General features: G+C 38.9%; 1 protein-coding gene across 1 annotated transcript; it reads left to right on the top strand.

Moving 5' to 3' along the window:
* Nucleotides 1-2,132: 2,132 nt before the first annotated feature.
* Nucleotides 2,133-3,400, top strand: LOC117495324 (trace amine-associated receptor 8a-like). The gene is made up of 2 exons (XM_034146520.1): nucleotides 2,133-2,305; nucleotides 2,581-3,400. Exons 1-2 carry the CDS (start codon nucleotides 2,133-2,135, stop codon nucleotides 3,398-3,400), a joined length of 993 nt encoding a protein of 330 aa, XP_034002411.1.
* The last annotated feature ends 7,446 nt before the right edge of the window (nucleotides 3,401-10,846 follow it).

Here is a 10,846-nt window from a genome sequence, read left to right as displayed (position 1 = left end):
AAAAAAACACCATGCATGATTACAAAAATAATCATAATACAATAAGTTAAATAGAAAACACAATTGTATATAAAATATTCCTAGAACCACCAAGGGTTCAAGATCCGTTCTTGTGCTTTTCTGGTGGTTAACTGGTTTTTCTGTTTTTACAAGTGTGTGGTTGCGTTCTAGTCACTTTGCTCTGTGCTACTGCTTGTTACAACTTGCCGTACTCGCCATAACTGTTATTGCTCAGGTTAATCTTGCCCCCCTCCGACGTAAGCGTGAAGTATTGGTACTTCCCGGGCAGCCGAGAGGGGCCAGCTAAGAACCGGGTTTCGGTACTGAGAGCCGGCTCCGCTGCGGTGGAAACAGGAAGAACCAGAGCTAAATCAGGCTCTAGCCCGGAACCATGCTGAGCGGGGAGCCAGTTGCAATATGAGATTATAACAAATAGACATTGAAATGGAATCGTAGTTAGAACGTAGCAGCACTACAGCAGGGAACGTGGACAACGGAGAAAAAAAGAAAGCCAAAATTGAGCGGTCAATATCAGGAGGCGTATGCTTTGATGGGATTCAAGCAGTGGCGAGCCGTGAACTTTATACCTAGGCCCTCTGACCCCCACCCCTTCCCTCGAAAAAAAGGAAAAAAAAGAGTTATTACGTCACAGCGTATACTTCAGCGGAATATCAAAGCAACGGCCCAGGGTGCAAAACGCATCAATGACAGCGACCCTCTACCACACAAAACAACACCTGTGAACCCAATTTGTGTTCTTTGACATTGAAAATGATATTGCATTGTGTTTGTTACTTTCGTTGCAGTTGTATGTCTTAAGTGTAATTTGGCATGCTTTTATTTTGAAGGCGAGTTCACGCTGTTGACAGGAAGTTGTTGTTGCTATGGAAACAAGAAAAGTTTCACAGCGGGCGGAACTTGTCATCTAGTCCGCGATAATAAAGGCGGAGAGCCTCACCGCTGATTGGCTACTGCGCGAACACGTCATGCGAATTTGACGCTTGAGTTGACGCCTCAATCGCACCGCGTCATGCACGTCATGCACGCCGTCGGAGCGAATTCGCGTCTGTCCGCGTCTGTCCGCGTCTGTCCGCGTCTCTGCATTGACTTTACATGTAATCGCGCCGCTCCCAAAAATCGCATCGCGTCCGTTGTGAACGCAGCTTTAGAAGCCCCCCTGCCATTTATTACACCATGAATCCAGAGTAAATTGCTTTTGTATGGTAAAACATGAATGTAATAACTAACACCAGGGTGATTTTTGTGAGATGCATGCAAGCAAGACCTTTTTAATTTTATTCTAAATGAAATCTAGGGACATTTTTGGTTTTGCGGTCCATATCTCATTAAAATATCTAACGTTACTAACTATTAAAGAAAAAATTGGGACAATTCTGTTTTAATGTAGGCTAGTTTGACCATTGTAACTTCTGTGCAGACATACTGATAAAATTGGGCTTTTAAGTAAGAAGCCAGGCAGGCATTTGGTATGATCACCATAGCCATATGAGGCCGGAGGGCTGTCCTTAGCTTTCAGCTGTCAGATTGTAAACAAAGTCACGTGACTGGGGGCAGATAACAGCACTGACAAATTGTGGGCTTAACATGTTTATTCGGCCACAACAGAAAAAAAAGAAACCTCTTGCTCTCTCCAGAGGGGCAGGTCAGCCAAAAAGGGCAAAAGGGCCGTTGCCCAGGCAACATTAGCCCGTACCTGTGCACGTCCCTGCCTGACAGTATCAGGATATCAGCAGCTCTCCTCCTGACCTGAACACTCTGAAACCATGTGTCCCTTTCCTGAGTCATCTGGGGGCTGCCAGAACTTTCTTGAGACGAACAAACAGTCAATCTCATTGGCCTTCCCAATCTCTTGGCTTTATGTTGTTTTTGTTTCAAAATAACCCTGGAACAACCAGGCCCAAAAGGCTAAATGACCTAATCCATATAAGTTGCATGGAAGTGATGAAGACTGAGATGAAGATGACTGCAGAAAACAAAATAGAGCTTAGGGATTTCAGTCTTTGCTAGAGAGAAAGTAATAGTAGGGGCAAGACAGATGAGAAGAGATATATCAGCTGCATAACAGAGAGCTTTGTCAGAACACAGCAGCTTCTCAACACGTCTCTCTAAAGATGGAGACTTCCCAAATGGATGAACTCTGCTTTCCACAACTCTTCAACAAATCCTGCAGGAAACCTACGCCAGCTCAGTCAGATGTTCTGCTCGCTTACATCCTGCAGTCCTTCATCGCTCTGATCACTGCAGCTCTCAACCTGCTGGTCATCATCTCTATCTCCCACTTCAGGCACAGACAAACTTTCAGATTAAGCTTGTATATGTTCATGGTTGAAAAGTAACAGGTTTTAGCCATGCATTCCTTTTAATTAATGTTTCAGATAATAGTTGTGCTGTTTTAAATTATAACACATTCCAACATGACGTTGTGTGACAAAATAGTTAAAGCAGGCACTCGTCAACAAATGCATGTTCATACAAAAATCTTTTTTTCTGCGTTAGTGCTGTTGTTTGTTACAAGCTATTGTTGATAATCTTATTTATGATGATATTCTTCCTTTCCAGGCAGCTCCACACCCCCACTAACCTCCTCATCCTCTCTCTGGCTGTCTCAGACTTCCTTGTGGGCCTCATTTTGATGCCCGTTAAAATCCTTCTTATAGAGACTTGCTGGTACTTGGGTGACCTGATGTGTGCTCTGTATTATATTGTTGATTTTATCATTACCTCTTCTACGGTTGGAAACATGGTGCTCATATCCATTGATCGTTATTTTGCTATATGTGACCCTCTACATTACACCATCAGAGTTACTGTGAACAGAACAAAAATCTGCATCTGTCTTTGTTGGATTTGCTCTGTCATCTATAATTGTCTCATTTTAAAGGACTTTCTGAGACAACCTGATTTACAGAATTCTTGCCATGGAGAGTGTGTAATTGTTACTGACAATATCACAGGAGCTGTTGACTTAGTTGTTAACTTTATTGCCCCAATTACTGTTATCATAGTTCTGTATATGAGAGTGTTTGTGGTGGCTGTGTCTCAGGCTCGAGCCATGCGATCTCATGTTATCGCTGTCACTATGCAACGTTCAGTTGGTGCAACTGCTAAGAAATCTGAGATGAAAGCAGCCAGGACTCTTGGTGTTGTTGTCCTTGTGTTTCTAATATGTTTTTTTCCATATTACACTCCATCCCTTATAGGTGAGGATATTGAAAATAGTAGTTCAACCTCACCCATTCTACTCTGGTTGCTGTATTTTAACTCTTGTCTGAACCCATTGATTTATGCCTTGTTATACCCCTGGTTTAGAAAATCTATCAAGCTCATTGTTACCCTTAAAATACTTAAGTCTTACTCTTGTGATTCTAAAATACTGTAATGACAGGCTGGGGCACATTTGTTTTGAGATATATTCTAAAACACCTCTGTTCAGATGGACATATTTTTGCTATTGTTGCTGAAATAATCTGACTGAATGCAATGTTTAATGGCTGAAGAAAGATTAGACATTATTTCATGTACTAAAACATATGTAACTAAAAGATATTAAATAATGTAATACGAAATAAAACTGGAAAATATTACATTGTGTGGAAGAAGTAGTAGTTTTTGACCTGTGTTGACTTCAGTTTGACCAGTATTCTGGTAATGATATGTTCAATTGTCAATTTAGTAAACAATATGCAATACAGACTGATTGAGTATGTCGTTGTATGTGTGCAACTTCAAACAAAAAGACAGAGCTGTCGCGCGCGTGTGTGTGTGTGTGTGTGTTTGTGTGAGAGAGAGAGCGAGAGAGAGAAAAAGGAGAGATTTGGTTCTCCAACACACTGACGATACAATATAACAAGAACAAAAATAAATCTTGTTGAGTGCTAACACATGTTACTGTCTCTTGCAATAATGAGGGATTCAAATGTAGAAAAACATTCATAATATTTAGGCAATACAAATTAAAGCTTCAAGCAGCGATGATCGGGACCTCGCTAGGGCTGCTCGATTAAGGCAAAAATCATAATCATGATTATTTTGGTCAATATTGATATCACGATTATTAAATACGATTATTCATTGACTTTGAAAACATCAATTTATTGAACTATAAAAAAAATTTAAATAATATTTTGAACAGTATCTTGTTAACAGTTGATTACCCTGAACTATAATTCAACTGAAAAACCAATACAAATATAAATAAAATAAATTATACGTTTATATCTACATTTAAATAAATAATATCAAATGAATAAATACCAATAAAGAAGATCAACACATATTTTGGGGCGCACTTCCACAACCTACTGAACATAATAAATATTATAAATAAAAATAAATTAGATTATTGGCAAAGTATTCAGCTGAAGCCACATCTTTTTCAACTTCCCCACGGCCTTTGTCATAAAGGGCAGGCCAGGGTGAACGCAGTGAACGCAGTGAAATCATACATCTGTGGGGGTCGCTAATACACTACTACAAACATTTTAATCACAAATAATGCATGTGTCAATGTAACGAGTATTATTTACGTTAACGAGGTAAATAGGCTAAAATAAAAACATGTTTTCCAAAAGAACTACGAATCGTATTCTCTCTTGAATGACAATATGCCTGCACTTCACCTACAAGGTGCGCAATCAATTATTGGCAATCTATGCCTGTGAGCGTGCTGCGCGAGCCGAGATTATGTGTTATGGGGTGTGCGTATAGTTGAACCTTTCCATATTTAAGTTTGTAGCAAGTAGAGGACTGCTGCTGCTGTGTGCCGCCGGACAATTGTTATTTGTTTGTACTCGGAACCAGTGGCGGCTGGTGCATTTTTCTCCAGGGGGGGCTCTACCAAAATGTAAGCAAATGTATACACAAATTAAAACATATGTCATATTACAACGCAGGGCTAGCTCAAAGGCACGCAGCACTTGATACAGTGTATTATTTTAGTACCTGTTTTTGTCAACCTCCTTATTATGCTTACTGATCCCATCCTGTAGCCCTCATTGGACAGCTGTGTTTACTTTCCTAAAGATGGCTTGTCGCATAGCATCATCCATGTGGACTCCAAGAAAGAGGCTGGAGGCTGACACTCGGGGCTGCCCGAAAACAGTCCTAGCCATTCAGGCAACAAGCTCCTCAACCATGGCTTGTTGGCCACCTCCATTTGTGCCTTTTTGAGGGCAGCCTCTTTGGCCCCTCTTGCCGAGGCTCTCCTCCACTCACAATGAATACACTGAAGAGTGTACTTTAGCTCGTACAGCTCTAGGTCAAAAGAAAAAACAGCTGGGTCCATATTATTATTAAGGACCTTATGAATCTAATAAGGGCTATAAAAGTGTTCATACTGGGCAGTTTATTTTTATTATTTAGTTTCCCAAGCAGGAAACACGTGACTTATCAGTAACTTTAGACATCTTAAAACCATTTTGATCAATATTTTATCATAGATTATACATGTACAGATGGGGCATCTTATTTTGGACGCCAGCATACAGCTTCCTGCCTACTGCCAGCCAGTTACCTGCCTAAGACCTGCCAAAGACCAGTATCCAGGAATGTTAGGCCCTCCCACTATTCTCCAATTTCAGGGTTTAACCAGGAGATGGCGCTATATATTAAATAACTATGGCCAAACTAAGACTTAGTTTTTCACAATAGAAAATGCAGATATTATATAAAAAACTAAAGTTAAAATCTTGTTTTTAATGCCCCAAGAGCAATAACATCTTGTCACAAGCTTTTTGGAAGAAAAAGACTGACCCAAGAGACCTGTAGTTGACTAATTACAGGCCTCAATAAAGTTCTGCCATTGGTTGTGAAAAACAACGGTGGACATAGTGGAAAGTGAAATTGACATTGTCGAATTTAATAAAAATACAAAATAATGTATCTGTGTACGTGTTTTACTATGTGATCTGCATGCACTTATCAAACATCTAATTAAAGAATGGTAGCTGTACCTCTCAAACAACCTAAACTAGTTATAAATGTTTATTTTAAATAAAGTCTTTATGACTCGGAATATGAATAACATGGGTCCGTTACAGTTTGTTTTCATCTGATTTCAAATAAACAAAGTCTTGGCTTTCAGAATATTAAACTTGTTTCGGCAAATTTAGATGATAAATACAACTATGAAGCTTGTAACGGCATAATTACTTAAGCGGAGAACGGAGTAAGTAAACATTACAGCAGGCATAACAACAGCCGGTGTTTATTTTATTATAATATATAGTCGTTTTATTATATAACTATATATGTAGTTTTATAATAATATATAGTTTTATTATAATAAATAGTCGTTATTCATTTCCTATAATATATAGTCGTTATTCATTCGTTATTCATTTGTTTTAAAGCTCAATATATAGTTTTATTATAATATATAGTCGTTATTCATTTGTTATAAAGCTCAATAAGGAAGATTTCTCTTTTGGTTTGAATAGGAGAAGGGCAATGGTTATCGATGGTGCTTTTAATGCCTATTGTATACGAACTGTGTGATTTATATTGCTTTTCAAATGCATATAAGCCCCCCATTTACACTGCACTTCCCCGTCAAGAAAATAAATAGCACTTAGTTAGATCATTCACTTTACAGATCAGGTTGGACCAGCCCTGTCGCTACTCTCTGCATTTCCTACTGCAGATAAAAAAAAAGCTACAAATATGTATTTCTTAATAAACTAAATAGGCCACCATTGGTAGCAGTTCTCATTATATACTTCTCAGTAACTGCTCCCCTTAAATTAAATGTATTCTGTAGAGAAATGTAAACGTTCACCATCCCCCACCCGCCTACTGTATGTTGCTTTTTGACATGTAAATGGGTAACTACCCCCCTCTGAGTGAATACCTGTTGTACCTGTCCGGGGCTAAGCCCATAGGACGATGCTCTGATGTCATCACCCTCGCACATTGGTCATATGTTTGCAAAAAACGATGTTAACACTTTCTCGTTCTTAATATATGCTATATTTAGGGTCGATATGTGTTTAATTTACTTTAAAATAGCAGATCACTGTGATTCACTTCTCCGCGGCTCCTCCGTGCAGAGAGGCCCCCCCCGTTGACAATTCACGAGCGTCTAACTCTCTCCCCCCTCCCCCGTCGCACCTTCTAACAGAACCCCCCCCCATATCAAATCCCAATTTATTCATATTCTGAGTCATAAAGACACACACACACACACACACACACACATACACACACACCCCGAGTTTGGTTAGGAGGGACAGCACAGCAAAAGCACAAAGATAACATTAGACAGAATGGCAAGAGGCTGCTTTTGAACTTTTCGTGAAGATGGCCTTATTCATTTTTAATACAACTGAGATGTTGGGAATCTATTTATAGACAATTTATTGTGGCTCAGGTTAAGATTCCTCAAGTGAGAATCCAAACATAAATAGTCTTGCAATGGTCTTTGACAGAAGAGTTTGACAGCTTCAAAGACTGGCGCATGGCTCCCTCTTTTCTGTCTTTTGAGGCGACTGCAACAAAGGCTCCCCACTGTTGTGTTCGCAACAAAGCATGACTCAGTACACATATTCCAGGAATGTAGCTCCTCAATTTCTATTTCATGTCCACAGTATTAGAAAAGATTATTATTCCACAAATGTATTCTCTCTAGTGATTACCTTGATGCCAAGGAAGTGCTCAGTGTATGTCTTATGACCATTTAAATAGTTAATGTGTTGTCTTGTGTTGACCTGCAACCGCATCTTTACACCTCCATGTTCACATTTCCATTACCTAGAGCAGGGGGTGTCAAACTCAATTTCATCGCGGGCCACATCAGCATTAAGGTTGCACTCAAAGGGCCGGTTGTAACTTTAAGACTATATATATAAATAATGTTTTATATAACATTATTGCCTCTGCATTGGATTATTATCGGATAAGGTAATAACTTCCTAATTAACTATGTCTGAGAGCAGAAGTTTAGGGCAAATAATTTCAAATAATTGCAAGTCTCTTCAGTGCGCATGTCACAAGATGCATTATGGACATTGTGCTTCTGTAAAGTGGCATGAAACCGTATAATAAACATATTATATGTTTTGAAGCTCTTGCGGGCCAAATCAAATGAAGTCGGGGGCCGGATTTGGCCCACAGACCTAGAGAGTACCAAAATACAGTGAGTCCTAAACACAAGTAGTCAGGGTTCATTTATAACGCTTATTTTGATTTATTTTTCTCAAATGATGCTGTATGTTTCACTTTCTGAAAGCGTTAGAATCGCACATGAAAAATATTGAAAGCTGCCAGCTGCCCTCGGCCATGTCTTTGGCGGTGATCCAAGCTTCGGTACCACAGTGGATAAAGTTAGTAATACATTTATACTGATCAAATGTCAATACATTACATAAGTCTTATTCTCATTCATACTTAATTTATTTCTTCTTCTGTCAGTATGAACACAAAAAACTAACCGGTATTACATTTCATTCTAAAGTTTACGGTCTAAAAAGGTATTTAAAACAGATAATTTGTCGTTGCTTTTGGCATAAGCAGTCAGAGGAAACATAACGTTCTCAGTAAGATTCCTTGAAGAACTAGAGCACAAGAACCAAAGTAAGCTTTACTTTCAATGAACCTTCAATATAGACCTAACATGTGAAGAAACATACTTTATTTAAAATAAACATTTATAACTAGTTTAGGTTGTTTGAGAGGTAATTGAAATAGCTAAGGGTGATGATCTGCGAACACAAACCTACAGACTGCTGGAGAAGAGATATCACAGGGGGGGGGTTGGGACACACACATTCCGATGGCCAATTCGTTTTAAACAAAGAGTAGGCTATACTCAACATAGTGGGGTGGGGGCTGGTGAACGGTATGGTCAATGTTTGTAAACACTGTGACATTTTGACTTTATTTGATCATTTCAGTTAAAAACTAACGTTCATATTTCATATTACTGTTTTGCCTGGCTGGACCTGTAATTTACAGGAAAGGAGTGCACGCTACTAAAGAGACACGCTACCATGGAAACCAAACAATGGTGTTGCTGTATTGAAGTCCGAGTGGAAACAGTCATATTTGGAGCGTTATGTTAGAATGAAACAGCGAGGTCGTGACTCACAAAAAAAAAGTGTTACTTCACTAACTGTAAGCTTGTCACTCAGAGTAACCTACAGTTAACTTAACTGTTGGAAAAGATAGATCAGGGGGGGGGAGAGAGCTGTGATGGGCCATTAGGAGTGTAAACACACAGCTGAGAGCTGCCGTTTCATTCTGACTGTTTAAAAAACGGTAACAACGGACTATTTTTCTTAGCGGATGCATGTCAATTTAAATCAATACATACAACTATTTTTTAAATCAATAAAAATATTTTCTAAATCCATAAAAGCATTTTAATTAATATTGGGAGTCATGTCGTTACTTTGTTGAGAATGTGGCCATGTAATAAGCGGGATAATTTGCAGCGACTTGGTCATTATGGGGAAAAATAACACCCAGGGATCAAGATCCCTCCGCGACGCGACGCGGAGGGATCAGTAATTTTTAGTGAATTACTGAGTTTAGGCACGTTAATAACATTTTAATGAAGTTGAATACAGTATATTCATATTTGTCAGTGATTTCATGTCAATTCGGCGAACATAAACGATTAAATTAGGATTAAAAATCGAGAGCCGGCTGCTGTTCGTTTTTTTCGACTAAACAACATTATTTTGTTAAATAACAACATGGTGATGTTAAGGAGGAGAAAAGGTTTAAGGAAGTAAGCAAGGAATACAGAATGTTTCGTTACGTTACTTTGTTGAGAATGTGGCCATGTAATACACGGGATCATTTGCAGCGACTTGGTCATTGTGGGGAAAAATAACACCCATCCTGATCGTTTCAATGAAGTTGAATACAGAATATTCATATTTGTCAGTGATTTCATGTCAATTCGGCGAACATAAACATCAATGATGATGATTAAATTAGGATTAAAAATCGGGAGAGCCGGCTCGTTCGTTTTTTTCGACTAAACAACATTATTTTGTTAAATAACAACATGGTGATGTTTTGTAAATGATTACATGTCTTATTTAGCACAGACTATGATCCTATCCGTGACATATGGATCTTAACAACAAAGAAGTTGATTTCACATGACTCCAGTGTGGAACCCCACTGCACCCCCTGGTGGATCAATGATCCATTGCAGCTGGCTTCACAATAATTAAATGTATTTATCACGGGGGCGGTATCAAGTCAGACTGGGGGCCGGCCGGCCATCACGGAACGTGCACGAACCGATCACGACCCTCGCATTTTAAACTGTCCAAAATAAGACGCTCCATCTGTAACTGACACCAACTATATAATATGTACCTTGTTCATAAAAAAAAAATGTATACAATTAATAAAATTAAAATATTTTTTTATGACAATCTAGAATGTGTGAAGAACGAAACACAGGGGTAATACCAAGCCTCTGAATTAGCACTAAGCGGAAAAATGCTAATGCACTTAGCACAGAACTCACGGTAGAGATATTTTATACTTCATGCAACCTGCACAAAAAAAATATGAAAAGCTGAGATTCCACAGATTCCATGGGTATAAGTTTTCATAAGACTACACACAACTTCACTTTACGGGGCCAAAACGGCAAATACGTCTTACCTTTGCTGTTTTCTGATCAAAAGTTGTGTTCAAGGGCATCAAAACGCATATACACGCTGCTGAAGGTTAATCCAATGTCTCTGTGTCACTTTGAAATGATTACTGATAATCCATTTTAACATTTATGTCAATAAACAGAGTTTTCATATAGTGTAAGAGAGCTTCCGGTTTTGGGCATGCTGGCTGCGCATCACTCTCATTC

Source organism: Trematomus bernacchii, unplaced genomic scaffold, assembly GCF_902827165.1.
Source record: "Trematomus bernacchii unplaced genomic scaffold, fTreBer1.1, whole genome shotgun sequence".
Classification (NCBI taxonomy): Eukaryota; Metazoa; Chordata; class Actinopteri; order Perciformes; family Nototheniidae; genus Trematomus; species Trematomus bernacchii.
Note: the sequence above shows the minus strand (reverse complement) of the source record. Positions and strands in the feature narration are given on the sequence as shown.